The following is a 26,042-nucleotide window of genomic DNA, read 5'->3' as shown; positions in this document are numbered from 1 at the left end:
AGTCCAGCGCAGGGTAACAAAGATGCTGAAGGGAGTGGAGCATCTCCCGTGTGAGGAAAGGCTGAGGGAGCTGGGGCTCTGGAGCTGGACAAGAGGACACTGAGGGGGGACTCATTCATGTTTACAGATATCTAAAGGGGGAGTGTCAGGAGGATGGAGCCAGGCTCTTCTCGGTGACAACCAATGATAGGACAAGGGGTAATGGGTTCAAACTGGAACACAGGAGGTTCCACTTAAATTTGAGAAGAAACTTTTTTGGGGTGAGGGTGGCAGAGCCTGGCCCAGGCTGCCCAGGGAGGTTGTGGAGTCTCCTTCTGTGCAGACATTCCAACCCGCCTGGACACCTTCCTGTGTAACCTCATCTGGGTGTTCCTGCTCCATGGGGGGATTGCACTGGATGAGCTTTCCAGGGCCCTTCCAATCCCTGACACTCTGGGATTCTGTGCTACTGGGTGTAAAAACCTATCGAGGGCACTTACGCATTGATCTGCTCGCCCGTAAAATCACCCCGGACAGCACGGGATGTGCTCACCTTGTCTAGAGATAGACATCTGCCATGGATAATCCCACCTTGGCTCCCCAACCCTCATGAAAAAGTGACACCTCATTTCAAAGAAAATTTAAAGCGATTCAGAAAATCACATTCTAACCATGCTCACTTCTTGCTACTTGCCATAAAGGGAACTGAGGGCAACCAGCTCCGATGGAGACATGACTGCGGCAGACCCATAGTTATAAAGCAAGTGTTCATCAGATCAATGGGTCAACGCGTGTATCTGAAAGTTAAACTCAGGCTTAAATGCTTTGTTGGGCTTGAGCGCGTGTTCTTGGAGCTGCCACGGACTGTGTGTTTACGAAATGCCTGGTGTGTGTTTTAATTACAAATCCCCTCAAGGAACTGATAATCCATGCAGCCACCGAAGGCAGGGGAGGGATGTGCTGCCATCACCCACTGGTTCAGCCACTTTCTTTCCATCTTCATGTGCTCAAGTGCTCTCATTACATGAAAATTACTTAAGGACAAACACGAGAAATGTCATCCCTCACGGGTCAGGCTCTTTGCTTCCAAACATCTGGTATATCACCGTTAGGGCACTTTGGATGGTTTTGTCCTAATGTGGAGAATCAGCAGTAGACAAAGCATTTCCCAGACACAGGCAAAGAATTCAAAAATCTGCTGCCCAGCAAAACTGAGAACAAAACTTGCCCATCCTTAGGCTGGAGTGAGGCCAAATGGCCCAAAGATGGTGCGGGAAGAGCGGCGACTTCTGCTCCTCCTGCCTCGAGCAATCCCCTTCTTCACCCTTGATGTCTTATCCTAATTTAAGATAAAGTCCCATTTTCAGGAACATTATCATTTCAGAGCCTTTACAGCTCATTTCCCTGTTTGTTCCCTCTCCTCGGGTAGTGCCAGCACAGCTGTTTGCAAGGCCCGCTGTGAACCAGACCAGGGAGCTGATCCTGCCAAAAAAGAAAGGGAAAAAAATGGTGCAAAAAACCCAAAACATAGCCTTTTCCCCAAAAAAATGGATTGTTTCCCTGCTCTAATTTACTGTATCGCATCAGGGCCTGCTGTGCAGAGGATGAGAGGAGGAAGGTGGTGTTTGCGGAGCTGTTGGCATCGTGGGGTACATACAAACACAACCAGAAATTGTCTTTTGTTGTGTACTGACTACACGTTTTGCATAGCAAATAAAACACATTTTGGGGGTAGTTTTGCAGAGGAGGCAGGTAAAGGATCAAGCGCTGTCCTGGGGAGTATTTCAGACCTGCACAAAGCAGGGGTGTTCAGATCTACTCACATCCCATGTCCGACAGGATGCCCAAAGACGGGAGAAACAAAACCCTTCCAGCAGCTGATGTAACTGATCCACTTTGGGTGTACTGACCATGCAGAAGGGGACAGGGCTGAAAGGACCCAGGTGACAGAAAAGTGCCCAGAGCACAACTCCAATACAGATTATCCTGGGAATACATTTACCATCTACAGTCACTGACAGTGAACTGAAAAGAATTTAAAGACATCAGACTTCAGCCAGAAGGTGCATTAAGACCCCATCTCCAAATGTGCCAGGATGCATCAGGATGCACAAAGAAGCCTGTTTTTGCAGCAAAGAAGAAATACCTGGAGGGGATCGCGGAACCACAGGATGGCTGGGGTTGAAGGGACCTCTGGAGATCACCCAGTCCAACCCACCTGCTAACACAGGGTCACCAGAGCAGATCACACAGGAAGGTGTCCAGGTGGGTTTGAATGTCTCAGAGAAGGAGACTCCACAACCTCTCTGGGCAGCCTGGGCCAGGCTCTGCCACCTCAAAGGAAAGAAGTTTCTCCTCATGTTCAGATGGAGCCTCCTGTGCTTCAGTCTGTGCCCGTTGCCCCTCATCCTGTCGTTGGGCACCACTGAACAGAGTCTGGTCCATCCTCTGACACCCACCCTGGAGATATTTATAACCATTGATGAGATCCCCTCTCAGCTTCTCTTCTCCAGCTGAACAGCCCCAGCTCTCTCAGTCTCTCCTCATCAGAAAGATGCTCCAGACCCCTCATCAACTTCATAGCCCACCACTGCACTCCCTCCAGTAATTTGTTGTCCTTCTTAAAACTGGGGAGCCCAGAACTGGACATGGCTCGGTAGAAAAAGTGGAATTCCTGGTCTTGGGAAGGCTTTCCTTCCCAACTGACAAACCTGGGACAGCAAGAGATGGCTTCTGAGTCCTGGGGGAACATGGGATTCAGAGCGTGGGTCCTCCCAGCTCTGGTGAGATGAACTGAGAACCATTTTGAGGCTTCAAGACAGGGGTGTTTCTTTTTCTGTACATCTCAGCACCGCGGGCTAGGGATTCAAAGACAAAAACTGGACAAACTCCTCTAAAACACTGATGGACATAAAACTTAGATCTGAATTCCACCAACTGCTTATCCTGGAGAACTGAGGAAGGGACAAGGAGAACGTTTTGGTTCCCAGCACTGCAAGGACATTGGGTCATGCATGAGACTGAAAACAGACTATTTTGGTATGGATGTGGTAAGCAGAAACACCTGACCCATGGCGAACTGGGAGCCATCTGCAGAAGCTAACACAGCTGCCCTCCAAGCTGTACTCTACAACCGAATTGGAGACATCGGTCTAATCCTAAGTATAGCCTGACTTGCTTCCACTACAAACACCTGAGAAATTCAGCAAGCAACCTCTACCGCCCAAACACCTACTCTCCCCCTACTAGGCCTTATCCTAGCCGCTACAGGAAAATCCGCCCAATTTGGCCTCCACCCCTGACTGCCGGCTGCCATAGAAGGCCCAACTCCAGTCTCCGCCTTACTCCACTCCAGCACAATAGTAGTGGCAGGAATCTTCCTACTCATCCGTACCCACCCACTACTAGCCACTAACCAAACCGCCCTAACCCTGTGTCTATGCCTAGGAGCCCTATCAACACTATTCGCCGCAACATGTGCCCTCACACAAAATGACATCAAAAAAATCATTGCCTTCTCTACATCAAGCCAACTAGGCCTAATAATAGTTACAATCGGACTAAACCTTCCACAACTAGCCTTCCTGCATATCTCAACCCACGCTTTCTTCAAAGCAATACTCTTCCTATGTTCAGGATCCATCATCCACAGTCTCAATGGAGAACAGGACATCCGAAAAATAGGATGCCTACAAAAAATCCTACCAACAACCACCTCCTGTCTGACTATTGGCAACCTAGCACTAATAGGAACCCCGTTCCTAGCAGGATTTTATTCAAAAGATCTCATCATCGAAAACCTAAATACATCTTACCTAAACACCTGAGCACTCCTCCTAACCCTCCTAGCCACATCCTTCACCGCAACCTACACCCTTCGCATAACCTTACTAGTCCAAACAGGATTCACCCGTACACCCTCAATCACCCCAGCAAATGAAAAAGACCAAGCAGTCACCGCCCCCATCACCCGACTTGCACTAGGCAGCATTATAGCAGGCCTAATCATCACATCCTACATCCTCCCCACAAAGACCCCTCCCATAACCATACCTACAACCACAAAAACTGCTGCTATTATCATCACAATCCTAGGTGCCATCCTAGCCCTCGAACTCTCCAACATGACACACATACTAACCCACCCCAAACAAAACAGCCTCCTAAACTTCTCCTCCTCCCTAGGCTTCTTTAACCCATTAACCCACCGACTTAGCTCCACAGGCCTCCTACTCTCTGGACAAAAAATCGCCTCCCACCTAATTGACTTATCCTGATACAAAAAAATAGGCCCTGAAGGACTCGCAGACCTCCAACTCATAGCAGCCAAAACCTCAATCAACCTTCACACCGGCCTAATCAAAGCCTACCTGGAATCCTTCGCTCTATCCATTCTCATCATTCTATCCCTCCATAGACCTGTAAACCAATGGCCCCCAACCTACGAAAATACCACCCTCTACTAAAAATAGTCAATAACTCCCTAATTGACCTACCAACCCCCTCAAACATCTCCGCCTGATGGAACTTTGGGTCCCTACTAGGCATTTGCTTGCTAACTCAAATCCTAACCGGCTTACTACTCGCCGCACATTACACTGCAGACACCACCCTAGCCTTTTCATCCGTTGCACATACATGCCGAAACGTACAGTACGGCTGACTAATCCGAAACCTCCATGCAAACGGAGCCTCATTTTTCTTCATCTGTATTTACCTACATATCGGACGAGGACTCTACTACGGATCCTACCTCTACAAAGAGACTTGAAACACAGGAGTCGTCCTCCTACTGACCCTCATGGCCACTGCATTCGTAGGATATGTACTACCCTGAGGACAAATATCATTCTGAGGAGCTACAGTCATTACCAACCTATTCTCAGCTGTCCCCTACATCGGCCAAACCCTCGTTGAATGAGCCTGAGGCGGATCCTGTCCTGGGCATCAAGATGAGCTACCTGGGAATGCTGCATTTTCCAGTTTTGTCTCCATAAATATCCATAAAGCTTCTGAGCCGGTTGGAGAAAACGAGACCTTTTCCAACACACGAGCGGTTGGTGGGGCTTGGTGTGGGGTACGCTGATCTGCAACAAGTGTCAAGTGGATATTTTGACAGGAGACGTGATTCTCTTACTTTACCAGCTCAATTACCTCTTTGGTTTCTTCCTGCTCTGTTGTGACTGACCAGATGACTCACGTAGCCACCCGCGATATTTCCCTGTGAACCTCCATGGAGAAGAGCACACCAGTGATTTAGGTTGCCCCAGATCAGGGCCATGCCTTCCAAAAACCTCTCTCATTTCTGTGCTGAGAAGCTGGGCACCTCCAGCAAAGGCCATGAACATGCTATGGCTTCCAAAAGTTCATGTGGGACTGGAGAAGCTGGAAGTTTTGGAAGTCTTGAGCAGGTACTTTGCTGTAAATGTACTGTAATGCAGGCAGAAACCCCAAGAAGTGATCTATGAAATAGAAGCATAGAATCCTTTTACTTGGAAGAGACCCTCAAGATCATCGAGTCCAACCATAACCCAACACTGCCAAGCCCACCTCTAACCCATGTCCCTGAGAACCTCATCTACGTGTCTTTTAAACCCCTCCAGGGCTGGTGACTCCAGCACTGCCCTGGGCAGCCTGTTCCAATGCCCCACAGCCCTTTGGGGAAGAAATTGTTCCCCACATCCAACCTCAATCTCCCCTGGCGCAACTTGAGGCCGTTTCCTCTGCTCCTGGCGCTTGTTCCTGGGGAGCAGAGCCCGACCCCCCTGGCTCCAAGCTCCTTTCAGGCAGTTCAGAGATCAGAAGGTCTCCCCTCAGCTCCTGTTCTCCAGCTGAACCCCCCAGGTCCCTCAGCCGCTCCCATCACACTTGTGCTCCAGCCCCTTCCCCTTCTCTCAACTCTTCTCTGAGCTGTTGTGAAATGTTGTGAAGGCAGAAATTGGTGCCCTACTAGAATTCATAGCAGCTGCAAATTTAACTGGAAATTAAACTACACGGATGGGTGATTTGTTCCAGTGTAATTTTAATGAGTCCGTAACAGGGCGGCTGTTTGGGATGCACGGGACATCACCCAGCGGCACCCGTCTGGTGAAGGACCGTCTGGGGACCCCTAAAGCACATGGGGGAAGCAAAAGGAGAAGGGGATGGGAGGAGATCATTGAGCCAGAGGGGTGTTTTTTAATCCTCCGTCGTTGAGATTTTTGGTTAATGCAGTGAAACCACTAATTACAGCTAATTAAACCTGCACTGAGATCAAAGCTCAGTGGAAACTACAGGGGGGAGAAAACGAAAGAGAAAAGAAAGGAAAAGAAAATACGGATTTTGTTGTAACCAAGTCCTTAATTGAAAACTAAAGCGGCTTTGTTAATTAAAAGCAGCAAAAACAAAATGAGGGCATGCTCCACAGACACACAACGTGAGTCCAGCGTCGTGGTGGAGATAACACGTCTTTCCCACGCTGTCAGCAAAGAGAAGCTTTTATTCTAGAGCCTGTTCTGCTTCTGGCTCCTCTGCAGGGAGGGGTCTGCCCAGGATCCGTGCTGCAAAGTATTGGTGATTTTTACCTTCCATAGCACTCAGAATCTTGGACTATAAAGTGAGGGGAGAGGAATTCCTGTAGACTAACACAATTGCAGATTTAATGAACAAGGAAGAGTTTTTCCCTTAAACAGAGACGAGATGGGGCGGCTCAGTGACCAGCTTGTCTACATCAGGATACTGATAAAAAAACAGGGTTCAATCTGTAGGGTTGTCTAGCCCTGATGAGACACTATAATATATATATTTGACAGCCATCTGCTGTCCCTGCCATGCAGAGAAAAAAACATTTCATATGTGTTGAAATGCCACCTTCAATCCTGACAGCCATCAATAGCGACCGAACATCTGGGAGACTGTCACAGCTATTTCATGATGGAAGTGGGAATGTGGAACCAAAAACCCTCACACCTGACCTACAGGAGAGGTAACGAGTGAGGTCAACAGGGACCCAGGAGTCACCAGCTGCTCCTGGAGCACAGCGAGAACTTGGCTGTTTGATTTTTTCTCTTGTGCCCACATCCCTCATGTCTGGGTTCACGTATTATCCAGTTATTCTATGATTAATATTTCTGGGAACGTCAGCCCCCACTACAGTCTGCTCCTAACACAGGGGCAGAAAGCCGAGGCTTTCAGACAAGGAAGCTTTGAAACAGCAGGACTAAGAGTGTGTCCAACAACAGAAAGAACAGATCTGCCGCACATGCAACCCCAGTTCAAACCCAATTTTACATGCAGTGTCCTTTATCGTGATCTGCTCCACCTGCTTTACATCTCCGAAGTCAGCAGTGTCAAACGCATTTTCACCGGAGGCCACATCAGCCTTGTGGTTGCCTTCAAAGGGCCAAATGACCATGAGTCATCAATGTGCCCTTGTGGCCAAGAGGCCAGTGGTCCTTGGGGTGTGTTAGGAAAAGTGTGACCAGCAGCTCAGGGAGGTTGTTCCTCCCCCTCTGCTCTGCCCTGAGGAGGCCACATCTGGAGGTCGGTGTCCAGTTCTGGGCTCCCCAGTTTAAGAAGGACAGGGAATTACTGGAGGGAGTGCAGTGGTGGGCTATGAAGTTGATGAGGGGTCTGGAGCATCTTTGTGATGAGGAGAGACTGAGAGAGCTGGGGCTGTTCAGCTGGAGAAGAGAAGCTGAGAGGGGATCTCATCAATGGTTATAAATATCTCCAGGGTGGGAGTCAGAGGATGGACCAGACTCTGTTCAGTGGTGCCCAACGACAGGATGAGGGGCAACGGGCACAGACTGAAGCACAGGAGGGTCCATCTGAACATGAGGAGAAACTTCTTTCCTTTGAGGTGCCAGAGCCTGGCCCAGGCTGCCCAGAGAGGTTGTGGAGTCTCCTTCTCTGGAGACATTCGAACCCGCCTGGACACCTTCCTGTGTGATCTGCTCTGGTGACCCTGCGTTAGCAGGTGGGTTGGACTGGAAGATCTCCAGAGGTCCCTTCAACCCAAACCATTCTGTGATTCTGTGAATGTAATTTTAGCACTATATAAATGTAACTACTCCTACATTTATACATCCCTGAAATTACCTTCAGCCCTTTGAAGGCAACCGCGAGGCTGATGTGGCCCCCAGTGAAGATGAGTTTGTCAGCCCTGTTCTAAGTGCTATGCACGAGTTACAGCGCCTGGTACCCAAGTTGTCTACTCAACTGATGTGGGTTTTACTCTAACTGAATAATGTTAAATGCCCCAAGTTTTCTCCTGGCTTGAGTGCAGCCCCAAGAAACAACACCTGAGACACCCTTTTCATCCAGTTCTGAACCACAAAAGACAGGAGCATTACAGAGGCACCTGAGAGCTGCAGAGCACTTTGCCACTGAAGGAGGGAGATCGAGATGAGGATCCATTGTGCTGAACATGCACAATGAAGGAGGGAGATCGAGATGAGGATCCATTGTGCTGAACATGCACAATCCAAGCACCAAGAGCAGCTTCCATTGACCAGCTCTGTCCTCAGGCAACACGAGCACCCAGGTATCAAACACAACCTGCTGCTTCTGTATCTCCCAAGAAAGGAATCAGAAAGAGAAATAACATTTGGCAATGAAAAGGATTTATTTCAGAGCGCTGGGCTGTCTGAGGAATTCCTAATGCATATTGTCTCCCCCTTCCCTCCGCAGCACCCAGTAGATGGCAGCAAGTTATTGCTTATTCGTCCTGCCTGGGCCAGCCCGTGTGTGGTAAGCAAGAGGCACAAATCTCTCCCGCTCCTTTATAATCAAACAAAAAAACCCTCCGCTTCTCAGTCATAGCAGAAGAGGAGCCCTGAATGCCGAGCACCCAAACCAAAACTGCACTCCGAAATCAAACACCCTCTGAAATCCCACCACTGTGGTTCGGGGATTGGTCCCAGTGGTGTTTTCCAGTTCACCCCATGCAAAAATCAGAGCTGGATGGGACAACCCTGGCATCTCCATGGACGTTTGTGCTGGAAGTCACGGGTCTGTTCACACAGGAAAATTGTAGAGTGAGGGCATTTCTGCTCCTAGTCACTGACTGAGCTACTGCTAAACCCAGAGGCTCTAAATCCACTTTGCTGCTGTGATTCACTCAAGCTTACAAGCAAAACCGGAGTGTTTATGTGGTGCTGAGGCAGATCCGCTGCTTCCCAAACCCACGCAAGACCCTTCCCGTCTCTACCGTGTGGCTCCACACAGACACAGAATCATAGAATCACAGGATGGTTTGGGTTGGAAGGACCTTCAAAGCTCCCCCAGTTCCCCCTGCCATGAGCAGGGACATCTTCACCAGCTCAGGTTGCTCGGAGCCCCGTCCAGCCTGGCCTGGGATGTCTCCAGGGATGGTTCATCTACCACCTCTCTGCCCAACCTGGGCCAGGCTCTCACCACCCTCAGGGACAACAATTTCTTCCTCACATCCAGCCTGAATCTCCCTCCTTTAGTTTAAACCATCACCCCTTGTTCTATCACAACAGGCCCTGCTCAAAAGTCTGTCCCCATCTTTCTTATGGGCCCCTTTTAAGTACAGAAAGGCCACAACAAGGTCTCCCTGGAGCTTCTGTTCTCCAGCTGAACACCCCAGCTCTCCCAGCCTGTCCCCCAGCAGAGCTGTTCCAGCCTCGCATCATTTAATCCCACAGTGGTCCTTGCAGCTCCTCACTGGAATGGCAGCAGCAGGGAAACCTCCGATCTAACTCACAGGTCTACAGACACCTCTGGTTCTCTATGCTGGAAACCCTTTAAGGGAGGAAGGACACTTTCAGATGAGCAGCACCACTTAAAAACCTTTAACTTAGAGGTCAAAATGACATTGTGCTCTATGAAATGTTCACATTTCATCACTGGTCTCTACCTGCCCCTTGCAACCACCTCAATTAACTTTCAAAAATGGGGCAATTTTATCACTGCTGTGTGTCTGAAAAAGGAGGTTGGTTTTCTTTTCAATGAAAAATGAGCATTTAAGAGTTGAATGATATTTTATTTAAGGATAAGTCTGTAGCAGAAACCTAACTCTGCCTGTGATTAAATCTCTGCATAAAGATGCCAGTTGAATTTTGGGTGAGGATGAAGAGGGAGTAGGAAAGGAGGCAGAAGGGAAAAGATCTGCAGTCCAAATTTGAAGCTGAATTGTATCCCTCCAACAGCATAAAACTAATTCAGGGTTGGAAACGTCCAAAATTTGGACGTATTTAGAACCTACGCTCAGTCCCAGACTTTGCAGAGTGTGCATAGGCGTTACACATAAGAAGAAAACACTGCTTTTTCTTTAACAGAGTAGTGGTTGCCCTAACGGCTGACTGCACTTCTGCTGGCCTAGATACCGAACACACATTTAAGGGAAAAACCTATTAATATTTGCAGGAAATGTAGCAAATGCTACAAATCCTTTTGTGACACCTCAACAGTCAGAACCGGCCTATTTTCCCCTTTCTCCTGTCGGAGCAGAAACTCCTTGCTCGAGCTCGCATGTTTTCCAATAGAAATGTGCTCCGTCTCTGCTTCGTGATGCTCTGCGGAGAATTTCCCAGCCTCGTTCTACCTTGAACCGAGAATCTCAAAGCAAAACACATTTGAAAGACGTTTTCCCCCTGCTATAGTGCTGCTCCCAAAGCAGCAAATCCTGCAGGTTACAGATCTTTGGAAAAAGAACCAGAGAGTGTTACATGGGTTAAGGTTTTTTGCTGTGAATCCTCTATATGATTTTGGCTTCAGAGGAGAAATATCTTCCCTCTCCAGCTTCCCTGGTTGGGTCTTCTGCTGCCGAAGAGAAGAACGGGGATGCCCAGCGCTCTTTGAGGCCCACAGAAAGCCTTGAAGAATATACCGAAAGTGAAAAATAAACCCAAAACCAATCAAAAGTACGACAGCCAGGAAAATGCTGAAAGACCTTTCTCAAATAGTCCGGTCTTTCCAATAAACTTGAGCACATCAAACTTGAAATGCATTTACTTTCAGCAAGGGACCACGCAGGACCTGTTCCATAATTAAAACATAACGTGCAAGGAGTGATGCACCGATAGTTAATTATGGCTGATTGCCTCTTGAACCCCGAGTCTCACGCTTTCACAAAGAAATCAAGAGGATGAGGGAGCAATGGGGGCAGCGAAGTGATTGTCCAGGGGAAGCATGAACCAGTTGGTTTCAGATGAGGCTGAGCTCAAACTTGGAGGGCAAAGAGCTCTCTAAAAGCCTGAGAAAAGCTATTTTTCTGTGCGTGGGGAAAAAAACACCCCCAAAACCACCCAAAAAGCACCACGTATTTTGTCTTTCCCACTTCAGAAATATTTTCTCCCATTAGGATCACCCAGGTCCCTGGATAAGCGAGGCAGGGTGGGAATTATCCCCAGTTACCAGGGGGTGCAGCAGGGAAGGAAGAGAACCAGTATTTCTCCATAAGCTCTGCCACTGCTCCCGTACACCAAATAACCACTTGCTCTCCATTTCTCGTCTTTAAAAAACCAAAACTGATAGTTAGCTACTGCGCAAAGCATTTACGGATATGAGCAATATCACAGAAGTGCAAATCACTTTTATCCTACATTGATATTATTTTATGCTTTCTGGGGGTGAACTGTTATGTTTATTTTATAGTTTGAATAGACCTTGGTAACCGGAGTCCCTGGGGTGACATGAGAACTTGCTCAGCTAATTGTAAATTCAGGTGAGCAGGGCAGGGTTTCGATGCACGAGATGCCTCGCTTATGTAAAAGGAGAATCTGGATAATAAGCATTCAGGAGTCATCTGAAGAAGAAAAGCATAAAATATACTCTCCAGATCACAGAAATCTGCCCCAAAAGAAAGAAAGAAGCGATGCAGTTGTGAAAGCTACAAACAAATGTGGTTGAGTTTATATTAGGGGAAGAAATCTGCATCCCGGGTACCACAAAACAACTGATGCTGCTGCGCAGAAAGCTCAGGTATCTCTATAGAGCTCCACAGCTGTTGATGATAATACCAATGGTGCAGGAGAAAATCTATTTGCCACGTAACTCATAGATGAAGAAATCTGGTGTATGTGTGTTTCATAGAATAGTACGGGTTGGAAAGGACCTGCAAAGGTCATCTAGTCCAACCCCTGCCATGAGCATCTTCCACTAGAGCAGGTCTGATGTGAAAACTGCTGCTCTGGAGCATCACCCACTGAGCAAGATTGGGAGTGGGGAACACGTTCCCACCCCACCCTTCCCTTCAAACTCCATGTCGAATTGTGCAGAGCTACGAATCGGAGCTCTGCAGATATTCAACCCCGTGCCAGCTTCCAGCAGCACTTGGTCAGCATTACATTATTTGGGTGCCAGTTGCTGTCAGCACATGCTCAAGCGCTTGTTCTGCCTGCCAAAAAACTGAGCTAATTTATTTAACGTTTCAACAGATCGGGGAAAAAAAATCATTAAAAAAAGGAAAGATTGAATTTGGGAACTCTATTCCTTGAAGAGTTAGTAATGGATCTTTCTCTCTCTCTCTCCCTCCTCCAAGCGTCCGCATTCATAACTTTTCCATGCCAATGTTATTATGAAGAAACTAATTCAATAATGAGATCATTCCCCATGTGGGAGCCCAAGTAAATGAGGCACTTAGTCATACCTACTCTCCCTCATCTGAGGGAATCATGTTTCTCTCGTAATTCAGCCTCCAAGAGCGATGGCCAAATGATGACACCAGCTATTTCCAGTGTTTGTGGTGGGTCATATCCGAGTGCCATGCAAAACTCTGTCATTTGATCTACGTGCCTTAATTTGCGAGTTCCAGACTCTTCCTTTGGCTGTTTCTTAGGCTCAGCTGCCTGTTGCTGAACCAGCTACTGCCACAGAGATCAGCCAGTACAGGTCCATGTGCAATTTAGTATTGGCTTACATTACCACTTAGCTTACTACTTAAATACTCCTTCTTTAGTGAATAAAGCAGAAAGATTGGTGAGAAACTTGCAGGGGATCTATCGTGTCCAGTTTTGGTTTTATTTTGCTATTACTACTAGTTTAAGAGCAACGGAACATTTGGCATCCCTGAGGTTCACACACACTGTTCCTGTGAGCTGATCCAAGTTTAAGCCTTCAACAAATCAAAGTATTACTTATCTGGGCATGAATCCAGGCCCCAGATTCATCCAGTTTAAATTCCACACAAGACCGATACCTAGAAGCTTCTCCTTGCCTGGGTTTTGGTTTCAAGAGAACCACACCAACAAGAAGCCCCAGATGCTCTGGTAGAACCTCTACTTTGAGCTCAAGTGACGCCCAAGCTCATGCTGAGCTCAAGTGACCCATGTTGCTCCAAATGTTGCTCAACAAGAGGGAAAGTGAATATTAGCATTAACGTTTTATGATCAACATGTCAACGTTTTTAACTTGACATCCATCCAGTTGCAAGCACGAATGGTGAAACTTTTTGGAAGTAGCTACCTCGGTACATGTGGACATCAAAATAATAATGAACACAACACGGGGCTTCCTGCTCACCTTGCGAAGTCCAGGTCGGCCTCACGTGACATGGTGATGTTCGTCAGGTTCTGCTGGAGGATGAAGATGTTCCTACACATTTTCTTGATGCCAGATTCACTGATACGCTTGAAGTAGTGGGCGCCGTTGATGAGAATGCAGGAAATCAGGTGGCCCAAACCTGCACAGGTGAGGAAGACATTTAGTGACAATAATTCATCATAAACCCCATGAATCAGCACTGTTGAGTGGTACACGTGAACCAGAACATGAGACACACTAGACTGGATGTGGAAACAGCCCTCAATAGCATAGAATCATAGAATGGTTTGGGTTGGAAGGGACCTTAAAGATCATCAAGTTTCAATCCCCTGCCATGGCCAGGGTCACCTTCACCCAGACCAGGTTGCTCAGAGCCCCATCCAACCTGGTCTTGAACATTTGCAGGGATGGAACATCCACAGCTTCTCTGGGCAGTGCATCCCAGGGTCCTCATGGGGAAGAAATATCTTCCCTGTGCATTTTTGGAGGACTTTCCTCAAGGTTTCCTTCTTTAGTAAAAGCACAAAATGGCCCTTAAACACTACAACAACTCCAAGTTGCATAATTATAGCCACTGATATTTCCAGGGCATTTCAAGGCTTATAATCAGGTTTTGTGTAATGTCCCTTTCTGTCTGGGCAGAGCAATGGACCACTATTGCTTCTACAAAATGATATTAGAGTATTTTAATGTTACCAAGGGTGGTATTTTTCCCTGGTAAACTCATGGTCTGCAAGAGCACGAATGAGCCACATTTCAATGCACTTGATGTGCAGCCTCTCTCTGATCAGTCTTGAGCAGTTTCTTGTGTCTGAGTGATGTCTTATCTTTCCCGCTGAAGGACACAATCAGCTGCTAAAAGTCACAGCCACCCCCAAAATGACGTATCCTGTCATGCTGCATTGCAAATAGCAAAAACCCAGCCAAATTCGCTCACTACACAGATCTGTACAAGATTAGATATCAATTAAAAGTCTGAATTAAGAAAATATGTTCATGTATACGCAACCAGCATAAGGTATTTGTAAATCCCCAAACCAGGCTTAAGAGGTGCCTGCGTTTCATGAAGACCTCGTGTATCAACTTCAGTCTCATGGCTTAGCAAGATGCGAGTGATCCCCATGTTTCTGTGTGGAGCCATTTGACTCACCTCGAACAGACATGGTAAACCTGAGCTGTGAGGGCAGCTCTACAGCGTAAAATCACAGAATCATTTTGGTTAAGAGACCCTCAAGATCATTGAGTCCAACCATAACTCACCCCTGGCACTACCCCATGTCCCTGAGAACCTCATCTCCAGATCTGTTCAACCCTCCAGGGCTGGTGACTCCACCACTGCCCTGGGCAGCCTGTTCCAATGCCCAACAACCCCCTCCATGAAGAAATTTTTCCTAATATCCAATCTAAACCTTCCTTGGCGCAATTTGAGGTCCTCTCCTCTCACCCTATCGCTTGTTTCTTGGGAAAAGAGACCAACACCCTCCACGCGACAACCTCCTTTCAGGTAGTTGTGCAGGTGATCACTCAGTTTGCCACAGATTCACACAGCTCAGAAAACTTCTGATTAAAAAATGCTCCACCAGGAGCTACATGGATATAGTACCCAGATACTGAAAGCCTTATCTAGGACCAGTAAGTAGTGGCCAAACTAAGGGTAGCCAGGCTGGGAAACCTTCATCCCTGCTGACTTATTGTACTGGGCAATGGGTGCATCTCCAGTCCCCACCTTCTTCTGACTTCGAACAATGACCACAGAGGACACGTATCCTGATGCGCAGGCAACAGTGCTGTGCATCAGCACCACAAGTAAATAGAGGGGAGATGAACCAAGATGTGACTTATATTCCCCAAAGTAATCACGACAGATGAGACATCAGAAGAGCTAATGTTCTCTAAATTTAATTTTAGAAATGGGATGTCTACACTTTGGATAGGAACTGCTCCATAACAGAGATGTGCTTGTAATATGTACACAGGCCCTATGGCTTCCCAGGGAAAACTGTCCTGCACGTACATCTGCTTACTGCTTTCCTCCTCAGCATGGGCCTGATGCTCCTACTCAGCCAGATACACTCAGAAATGGTGCGGAGGCAACAGAGTTTTTGAGTAGCCTGTGTTTCTATGGGTCTTGCTTATCAATCTGCTGTATTTGACAACGGTACCACAGGCTGCCTTACCCCCCAGAAGAACAGTGTTGAGTTTTGGGATGAGAATGAAAAAATCATTTTGTAAGAACCAACTTAACCAAACTTGAATGGCTGACCTTCAAAGATGTACTGGAACTTGTGCTGCTGGAGGCTGGCGCTCATGGCCTCCTCAATAGCACTGATGTCCTTATTGAGCCGGACGACGAGGGGGTCGTAGTCCATGCTCTCCACATTGGCGACGATGGCGTAGTTCCCTTGTTTGGCCAGTGGGATCAGGTAGTGGAAGCAATGAACTCTGCGAGAGAGAAGAGAGAGATGTTACAACGCAACAATATCTTTGTCAATGATCTGGATGAGGGGATCAAGTTCACCCTTAGTGAGTTTGCAGATGACACCAAGCTGGGTGGGAGTGTTGATCTGAGGGCAGGAGGCTCCACAGAGGGATCTGGATCAATGGGCTGAGGCCAATTGTCTGAGGGTCACCAAGGCCAAGTGCCGGGTCCTGCACTTGGGTCACAACAACCCCATGGACGCTGCAGGCTGGGGAAGAGCGGCTGGAAAAGGACCTGGGGGTGTTGGTGACAGTGGCTGAACATGAGCCAGCGTGTGCCCAGGTGGCCAAGAGGCCACCAGCATCCTGGCTGGTACCAGCACTGGTGTGGCCAGCAGGCCCAGGGCAGTGACCGTCCCTGTGCTGGGACCTGGGAAGGACAAACCACCAATCCTGGGGGCAGTTTTGAGCCCATCACGCCAAGAAAGACCTTGAGGTGCTGGAGCGAGTGGAGAGAAGGGAACGGAGCTGGTGAGGGGCTGGAGCACAAGTGTGATGGAGCGGCTGAGGGACCTGGGGGGTTCAGCTGGAGAACAGGAGCTGAGGGGAGACCTTCTGATCTCTGAACTGCCTGAAAGGAGCTTGGAGCCAGGGGGGTCGGGCTCTGCTCCCCAGGAACAAGCGCCAGGAGCAGAGGAAACGGCCTCAAGTTGCACCAGGGGAGGTTGAGGTTGGATATGAGTAAAAAATAACAATAATTCTAAGAAATGCATGGTTATGTCTCTATTAAACACATCATCCTCTCAACATTGTCCCACCTTGAGAGGTGAATACGACAGACACTTCATTAACAGATCTGGCCTACATCATCCCAGTAATACCTCGTCCTTCTCAAACTGGGGCGTCCAGAATTGAACGCAGAACTCCATGATCGGAATGTTCCAACATATTTTCCTTTAAGGAAGGAGATATAAACCCAAGGAGCAGGTTCTCAGTGACCACTGTCCTCAGGTCATGCCCACACGGTGCTGGAAGAGGAGAAGTCAACACCGAGCTGGTGCCAACCTGCATCTGGCAAAGCTGTGAATGCATGGGTGGCCCTAAAGGAGGAGAAAGACGAGGGGATAATTGTGTCATCTCGAATCTGCTTTGCTGTTCGCTGGGGTTTTCTTAGGCTGCACCTGCAACAGCAAGAGGCCAGTAGATTCCAAGATTCTTTACAAATGTGCTGTGATACCGGTTTAAAGCACAGTGAATGAATATATGTTGGAAACGGCACAAACCCGGGGAGCTCGTGTAGGAGTCACAGAGAAACCTGCTAGTAACAGACATCAGGGATTGGGATTTTTCTGTCACTGCAGGTGGCTGCAAATGCAGAGTGATGAATATGTGGAAGCTCCCACCTCGCTGGGGATTTTCCTGGTTGTTTGCATCTCTTTTTCTCAATTCTTTCCCCCACTTCACAGAGCAACACACTTTGGTGTATTTACAACACCAAACTGTTAGAAGCACTCAAGGAGGTGGGCAATGGTCTGCTCTAAAATGACAGCTTTTTTTTCCTGAATTACATTTGCACTTATTTCTGTTTAACCCGAGTGTGATGGAAAACCACAGTGGGCTGAGGCCAGAAACCCATTTAAGCTGGTGCCCAATCCACGAGTCCGGGTTAGCTCAGGCATCACCTCCCATTACACCGCAGCTGGAAAGCTGCTCCATTTCCATACCTTAACAATCTTTCCCTTGAATCCTTCAAGCCCCAGCTCATCTGGCCTGCAATCAAGTGGCCAGCAGATGATGGATAGCAGGTTGAAAGGCTGCTGACAATAACTAATGTGTATTTTTTTCTCTGTTAAAGCTACGTACTGACTTCATCAGAGCTCTGCCAATGTACACAAGGACACAATACGGCTCAGGATGTGTCACGGCAGAACAAACTGATGGTCCATCAAGTCTCATCGCCCGTCTCTGACATCCACTTATATTTGATGCTTCAGAGGAAAGAGAAGCAATGAAAATACACCTGGCCAATACAATGCATAAGGGAAAAACGTCTTCCCAGCCCCAGAGTGGGCAGCTGGCAGCCTGAAGAAAGGGATTTGCTACCTTTGATCTTTGCATGTGAAGTCAGAGACATCATAAAATGATCCATCCCTTTAAAAAACAATCCAGCTGGTCTCCCAGTTCCTGTTACTATTTGAAAAAGCAGTAAGAAAAGCTCCAAAGTGCAGTGGCTAATAAATGTGCAGACGCCTGTTAGACTATTAAAACATCATTGTGCGGTTTTCTAAGGATAAAGCCCCTGAAAAACCATTCTTCCTAGCCTCTGACACATAAAACAGACCTCCCTGAGAAGTTCCACTTTCAGTATCCTGCCTCCATCCACGGTGATGGGAGATCTGGCATTTCTGGACTGAGCTTTGATGCTATACCAGGAAAATATATGTCTCGGGTGCCATAATATGTGCTCTGGACACAATCTTAACCTAAAACCTCCCGAGCTGAGCCAAAATCCATGAACTCGAGGCTCCTACCTGACTTCCAGATGTAGAACCAGGAGGCAGCGATCAGCCATCTCTTGAAAAGACCTGGCCAGCTCACTCAGGGTTTGCAGGATCTGTTCGGATGCGGGAAGGTGTTCCATACTGGCATGGCTGTCCTGGCCAGGAGACACGGCTAGGAAAGAAAACAGCATACATTTATGATTTACTTCACCAATACAGCTCGGCTTTAGCAACCACAGCACCTTGTCCGCTTCCATCCTAAACATGTGTATTCTCTCCCACCTTTGGCTGAGCAATAATTAGGGTGTGTACGAAGCAACAAACTGCTTCTGCAACTGATTAAGCTCCAAAGTGAATTTGAGGGGTTTAATCAACCACCTGAAAGCATTTGCTTGGGAAGATAGTGCTCTGTGATGAGTATTTCTGTAGCTGCAAAATCCTGGAATATTTATCTTGCTCTGCTTGCAGTTAGAAAATCACTGCTCGGGACCCACAGTGTGGCAGCAACAGGAACGATGCTCCTTTTTGGTCTCCTTAGACTTCTTTACCTGTCCCTACCCCTTCAGAGGCATTGAGAAGGCTTTCTTCATTATTTTTAATAAAACATAGCTCTTAGGCAGTAAAGCAATTAAAAAGCAGGCAACAGGTATGAGCTGGTCCTGGACCAACTGTTTCCCTCCCACTGAGTCCTCTTCAAAAAACCACCTTGAGTTTATCCCGGCCACAAGAGCATCGTCTCTTGGAGAAGTGTCAATAACTCTGCAGCCGTCATCCCTTATATATTCTCACAGTACCTGAACCCTGAACCTTCTCCCCTGCAACACAAATCGCCGCCACTCAAGCTAAAGAAGCAGCTTCACTAACGAGAGTAACATGCTGTTATCACATATTCCGCCCTAATTAGAGGAAGAGTATCCCAAATATCCGAGTTCAAGTCCTTGCTCAAGCAGCACTTCAGAAACGACTTCCTGCATCGGGTGATTAGCAATGTTTGAAATCAGCTTAGAAAACTTCCACTTGAATTAAATAATGGGATTGCAAGGGATCTTCTGGATCATCAAGTCCAGTCCCCCCAAGCCCTCGTGTCCCACAGCCTTGAGTATAAACTTGTGTGCCACAGTAAAACTGTTTAGATTTCTGCCCTTGTTGGCTGCTTCAAAACCTGACCTCTCTAGCAGTAAAACTCAAGTTTGGGATCCAATTTCCAGCCTAAACTTACTCGGTGATGTTTTATATTTGGTTCAAACATTGAACATCATGAACATCAAACATTCAAACATTGAACATGCCTTATGGAGTTCTCCAAACCTGGCATCGCTCTTCATAGACTAGTTCACACTGGAAGAGACATTCAAAGCTCCCCCAATTCCCCCCTGCCATGAGCAGGGACATCTTCAGCAGCTCAGGTTGCTCAGAGCCCCGTCCAGCCTGGCCTGGGATGTCTCCAGGGATGGTTCATCCACCACCTCTCTGGCCAACCTGGGACAGGCTCTCACCACCCTCCTTGTAAGAAATTTCTTCCTCATGTCTGGCCTGAATCTCCCTCCTTTAGTTTAAAACCATCACCCCTTGTCCTGTCGCAACAGACCCTGCTCAAATGTCTGTCCACACCTTTTTACTGAACCCTTTAAGTCCAGAAAGGCCACAATAAGGTCTCCCCGGAGCTTCTGTTCTCCAGCTGAACAGCCCAACTCTCTCAGCCTGCATAGAATCATTTAGATTGGAAAAGACTTGTAGATCATGGTGCCCAACCGTTAACCCAGTGCTGCCAACTCCACCTCTAAACCATGTCCCTGAGAACTTCATCTCTGTGTCTGTCCAGCCCTCCAGGGCTGGTGACTCCAGCACTGCCCTGGGCAGCCTGTTCCAACGCCCCACATCCCTCTACCCCTTCTACTTTCAATTAATTTGGTTTTGAAAACATCTTCTCTGTTCTCGCACTAACGTTCACTACACGATAAACACTCAACCACACACCAACACACCTCCGCACAGGAAGGGTTGTACATCACCCAGGAACTGTTGACAAGAAACGTTCATTTTGATGGAGACTGATTAAGTAAATGTCACTTGCCACTGTTTGTACAGCCAAGGACCTGCTTTGAAAGAGGAACCTACAAAGGGCTTTGGATTCGCTCCTAAAATTAAAAACACCTTCAGATCCACTCTGAAAAAATAAAATAAAATGAGGAGATAAAAAGCCCCAATCTACTTCGCGCAAAACAAAAGGAGGTAAATACACCAGACAGAACTGTACAATTAAAGGAGTGTAACAAAGCAAAAGGAAAAGCTTGTACATAGCAAAATGCCTAATTACGCATCTAAATGTACTGTGAATTACAAGAGAGAAAACCGTCAATGTAAATTAAAATATGGCTCCTGGAAGTCGCCTCCTTCCGCAACTCCTCCCATCACTGTAATATTTATGAGGTTTCCTTTTAATGGAGAGATATGGCAGAGAAATTCAGAGCCTGGCAAATACTGCTGAAAATAATGAACTGGCCTGGAGTATAAGAGAAATAAAGAGGGAATGGGAATAACAAGGATGTCCCTTGCACGACTCAACACATCTCCAAGCTTCTCTCTGCCATTGAGGTCTCTCCCACAAAGAAAATTAAATTATCAGCGAGGGGGTGATGGGTTTATTTACCCAGCCTCTAATTTCCAGATAACGGTGTTACAAGGTGACTCTGGGAAGTGATTTTGGAAGAGCTGTTTGTCCAGCTGCCACCCACCCTTTGTCTCCGAGACCTCCAAGTGATATCTGTTTCCCTTGAGGGTGACACGGCTTTTAGATCACGCAGGTCTGGGGGTGCTTATCTGGTCACAGGAGAAAGCAGGAAGCCTCACTTTTATTATGGAGGATAAAACCCCCATATTTTAGCAGTTCTGGGGCTGCAGCCTTGGGCTCAATCGTGCCAGCTTGCTCCGGCAATGCCTCCCTGCAAGAGGCGGAGATGGATGGACCCATCATCTGAAACGCAAGAGTCAGCTCATTTCTGCAGCGGAGAGATACACGCATCATTTTTCTACCCTCCAGAATTCATTTACAGCAATTTAAGTGAAGCTGTAATTATATTTGTCAGTGGAGATAAGAGGAGGAGGGAGACGGCGACAATCTGCTCCTTATTTAAAGGCAGAGCCCTGAAGTCCTGTCTGTGGGGAGGAGTGTTTGGTGCTGGCTTGGGGGATGATGAGCAATTTTTCCCATGCACAATGAGGACACTCAAGTGTACTTTTGCTTTTCGAGACCAAAGGAAGCCTTTCAGAGCCCATCAATTTTCCTTTCTCCTTCTTCAGGCATCCAGAAAAGACTATTTCACAGCCAACGAGAAAATCCCATTTCTTTAAGTCTCACTCAAGACAGTTTTACTCCATCATCCTTGGCAACATGAACACACAGAACGAGCTGTAGCAGCAAAAAATAAGCAGAGCCTAAATTATTAATGGGCATTGAATAAAAAATGGAATTTGGAGCTGGCTTTGGAGTTGGTCGGTCCTTTAGCCAAAGGGTGACCCTGCGTTGCATGGACATTCAACCCACTGGAGCACACTCCGAGCTCTATATTTAAAGAGGGAGATACAGAATGTCCTGAGTTGGAAGGGACCCATAGGGACCGAATCCAACTAATTTCCCTGCATAGGAAAACCCAAAAATTCAGACCATGTGTCCGAGGACGTTGTCCAGTCTCTTCTTGAACACTGTCAGGTTGGGGCTGTGACACCTCCCTGGGGAGACTGTTCCAGTGTCCAGCACCTCTGGGTGAAGAACCTTTTCCTCATGTCCAACTGACCCTCTCCTGGCACATCTTCCTGACATTCCCTCAGGTCTTCAACTGAAATCCTGGAAAAGCCAACTAGCAGATCAGCAGCCATCCACTTCTTACCCTCCTCTTCCTTCATTTACACCAAGTTGAACATGAGCCTTTCTGGCCACTTAAAAAGTGGTTGGGTTAGAAACAGCCAACACCTTGCCCCATCAGCCCTCATCATCTTGTAGCCTAAACAGATGAAATTAATTTACTTTAAGTGATCTCCAAGTGGAAATTCATTTACTTTAAGTGATCTCCAAGTGCAAGGTCCTGCACCTGGGTCACGGTGACTCCCAGTATCAACCCAGGCTGGGGATGGAGGGATGGGGAGCAGCCCCCAGGAGAAGGAATTGGGGTGCTGGGGGGTGAAAGATGGGACATGAGGCAGCAACGTGCGCTTGCAGCACAGAAATCAACCGTATCCTGGGCTGTGTGACCAGCAGCGTGAGCAGCAGGTGGAGGGAGGGGATCCTGCCCCTCTGCCCCGCTCTGGTGAGACCCCCTGCAGGGCTGGTCCAGCTCTGGGTCCTCAGCACAGGACACACATGGAGCTGCTGGAGAGGGGCCAGAGGAGCCACAGGAATGACCCGAGGCTGGGACAGCTCTGCTGGGAGGACAGGCTGAGAGAGTTGGGCTGTTCAGCTGGAGAAGAGAAGCTCCGGGGAGACCTTAGTGCGGCCCCTTTGGACTTAAAAGGGGCCGAGAAGAAAGATGGGGACAGACTTTTGAGCAGGGCCTGTTGTGATAGGACAAGGGGTGATGGTTTTAAACTGAAAGAGGGAGATTCAGGCTGGACATGAGGAAGAAATTTCTTACAGTGAGGGTGGTGAGAGCCTGGCCCAGGTTGGCCAGAGAGGTGGTGGATGAACCATCCCTGGAGACATCCCAGGCCAGGCTGGACGGGGCTCTGAGCAACCTGAGCTGGTGAAGATGTCCCTGCTCATGGCAGGGGGGAACTGGGGGAGCTTTGAGGGTCCCTTCCAACCCAAACTATTCGATGATCCTCCCGTGATGCCAGGTAACAATTACGGTTTTGTTTGGGATTTCTTCTAGCTCGCTGTAAGCACAGCCAAGATCTCTCCCTCCAAGGAGAAGCAACGTCTCATTCCAGCAAACCTGAGAAAAAGAAACTTAACACACTCGTTGTCACCAATGATTTCAATCATTTTACATTTCGATGCAACGCCGGTGCCTCTGGACAGATTGTGCCTTGTAAATCGATGGATGTAAATTACCAGACCTGTGGAATATTAAACAAAACCCGCTGCGTTGCCCATAAACAAACCTCTGTAACCAATCAAGGTCTACAACAGCGCGTCCTGCCCGCTCCCTGCTTGAGCAGAGCGACTGCTAGCGGGTTTGAATGATTTAATGGGAGAAAACAAATCAATCTGAGGTTGCGGGCTCTGCCTCGGCCCCAGTGCAACTCGAACCTGAGAAATAAACCTGCAACATGCTCAGGTTTTATACAGCACCACACGCATTTGCTTTACAGTGGAAAGGGAAAAGAAAGAGAAATTTTACAACTCCATTGGGGAAGAAAGAACGTCTTGTTTGGAAAAGAGATGCGGCGTGAAACACTCGTGGTGTCCCACAGGCAACATTAGGAACCAGTTCACAGAGTTTAAAATATTAATTTCTTTACTCCCTTCCTTTCCAGAAGAGGAAACTACAAAATGATTGCAAATACACACACGGAAAAGGAAATTTTTAACGAGTTATGTGCTGGACTTTGCCTTTAGAAACTCCAGGTTGACTCTTCTCTCTGCTGGAGACTTTTCTGGGGAATCTCATGGTCTAACTTCTCTTTTTATGCTTTAGTTCCCAGCATGTAAAACCTGAATGAAGTCTTATATATTTTTTTAATCCATTCCTGCCATTCAAGCTGACTCTGAGCTCTCCACATCTCCTGCTCCCACAGCTTTTAGCATCACAAGGGGATGACGCCACAGGGAGGCAAAAACGCTACTCTAACACCCCCAAGAAAGAATACCTGGTTATTTGAAGGAAAAAGTTTGGGAAGAATTCGATATGTGATTACGTGGGGTTTTTTAAAGGAGATACGGTAGGGCAGCACATCAGACACAACATGAAGGACTTATTTTGGTGAGATTTCTGAAGGAAGACATATACCAGGAGACCTCCGCCTCCTGAAGCCAAACAGCACGATGAAGGTAATATCTTCTTAAATATGTCACCATTAAAAACACACCTCTCTTAAGCCATGGTCTGGCAATGTGGGCCAGAGCTGGGTGAAGAAAAGCTGCCGCTGTGGTGATATTGGGGAGCAGGGGCTTTGTGGGGGGACTGGAACGTTGCTGAGATGCCCACAGCCCCACCCAAAGGTGACACAAGTCGCATGGGGCATCTCCTCCACGTAACTGTATGGAGATGTCTGCATTCGGCCTCAGGAGCCGGGACTTAGGCTAGAACTTGCTGGAGATTAAAAAGCCTAAATAACCAAAGAGAACCAGACAAAGCCAATCAACTCAAATAATTTTCTCTCCATGGGAATAATTACCAGGGGCTCTAAAACCACTTTTCTTTTTTTGTGGTTACACATAGTTCCTCCCGCTTTGATGCCTTATTGCTTTCGAGATGCTGTCTCCATCTAATTTAGAGTGTAAGCTCTCCGAGGAGCAGTGGCCTTCTCTTTTTATCCTCTTGCAAAGTGCTCTGCACACCTGTGGTGCTCGAGAAATAATGAACAACAACAACTATATGCAACCCATATGGCCACTTGGACCGGTTTCTGGCTGCAGGAGTGTTGTTTGAAGCTCTGAAGCACAGATCACTCAATGCCTACCTCTAAATTGGTCTGTTTGGGGATCTCAGAGCTGTAGCTTTATAGAAAAGAACAGGAACAAGCCATAAAATCTGGAACTGGATTTTGATTCTCCTAAAGTTCGTGAAATTTGTTTCAGAACTGCGGGAATTCAGGAACCAAAGCATGATTTTGGGTTTGACATCCTCCCTTTTCCTTGTCAGAAGTCCTTTGGGCCTCTTAGATATGGCTGAATACTTCAAACATTTATGCAGGTATTGCTGCATTGCTCCTTTTTACATAAATTGTTCTCTTTATAGATTTTAAATATAGAGAAAAAAGTAAGTAAGAGCAATGACATCTCCCAAGACTTCCAAGATCATCGTCACAATATGATCTGCATTGGAATTGACCTCTAAAGGTCATCTAGTCCAATCTGGCATGTAACATTGTGCTTTTTCAGCTGTCTTCTTCACATAGGCTCCAAACCAAAGGCCGTTCTCCAGCCCATGCAGATGGGCAGGCCGGTGGCCTTGCACATCAGTGCTCTGATCTTCACTTCCACAACAATGGATAAGACCAGCTCTTGACACCAAGATGAGCTTGTCTCTACAGACGCTTGTTTCTATAGACACTTCTCACTATGGACAAGTTTGGGAGCCGATGAGCAGAGGTGACGATAGTCAGCGCCTACCTAAGCCAAGCCCAGTCTCCCATGTGATGGTCACAACCGTCCTCCTTGAGCCTGACCTCTGCAAAACCCTGAGATGTGAACAACATTTACCACTCACACACCGGCTGAGCACAGGGTTGAACATATCGATCGACAGAGAAACGCGCGAGAGAACAGAGATTCTTGCTAAAACAAAACAAATACCAAGAAAGGGCATATTTAAGAGGTCGGGACTGTTCAAACAAGAGATGGGAGGATGGAATTAGCTAAATACTCAGCGCTGGCCTGGCTCACCTTTTACTGGGGTCAACGGCAAAGCCGCTCGCCGGTGCTGAAGAGGCAAAGTTACGCCAGCACTTAAAGGACAAGGAGAAGTAAAGAGGAAAGCAAGCTCAGGGAGAGCTTCT

The 26,042-nt window shown here is 47.5% G+C and overlaps 1 protein-coding gene across 1 annotated transcript in view; it reads right to left on the bottom strand.

Moving 5' to 3' along the window:
* EXOC4 (exocyst complex component 4) overlaps positions 1-26,042 on the bottom strand; it is a 427,343-nt gene that overhangs the window by 22,325 nt on the left and 378,976 nt on the right. Inside the window, exons 15-17 of the mRNA XM_005504316.3 lie at positions 18,417-18,558; positions 15,731-15,909; positions 13,447-13,606 (exon numbers count right to left, since the gene is read on the bottom strand). Coding sequence (XP_005504373.2) covers positions 13,447-13,606; positions 15,731-15,909; positions 18,417-18,558 — 481 coding nt within the window. The remainder of the gene's footprint in view (positions 1-13,446; positions 13,607-15,730; positions 15,910-18,416; positions 18,559-26,042) is intronic.

The sequence above is a fragment of the Columba livia genome, chromosome 1 (assembly GCF_036013475.1).
Source record: "Columba livia isolate bColLiv1 breed racing homer chromosome 1, bColLiv1.pat.W.v2, whole genome shotgun sequence".
Lineage (NCBI taxonomy): Eukaryota > Metazoa > Chordata > Aves > Columbiformes > Columbidae > Columba > Columba livia.
This window is presented reverse-complemented; position numbering and strand designations above follow the sequence as displayed.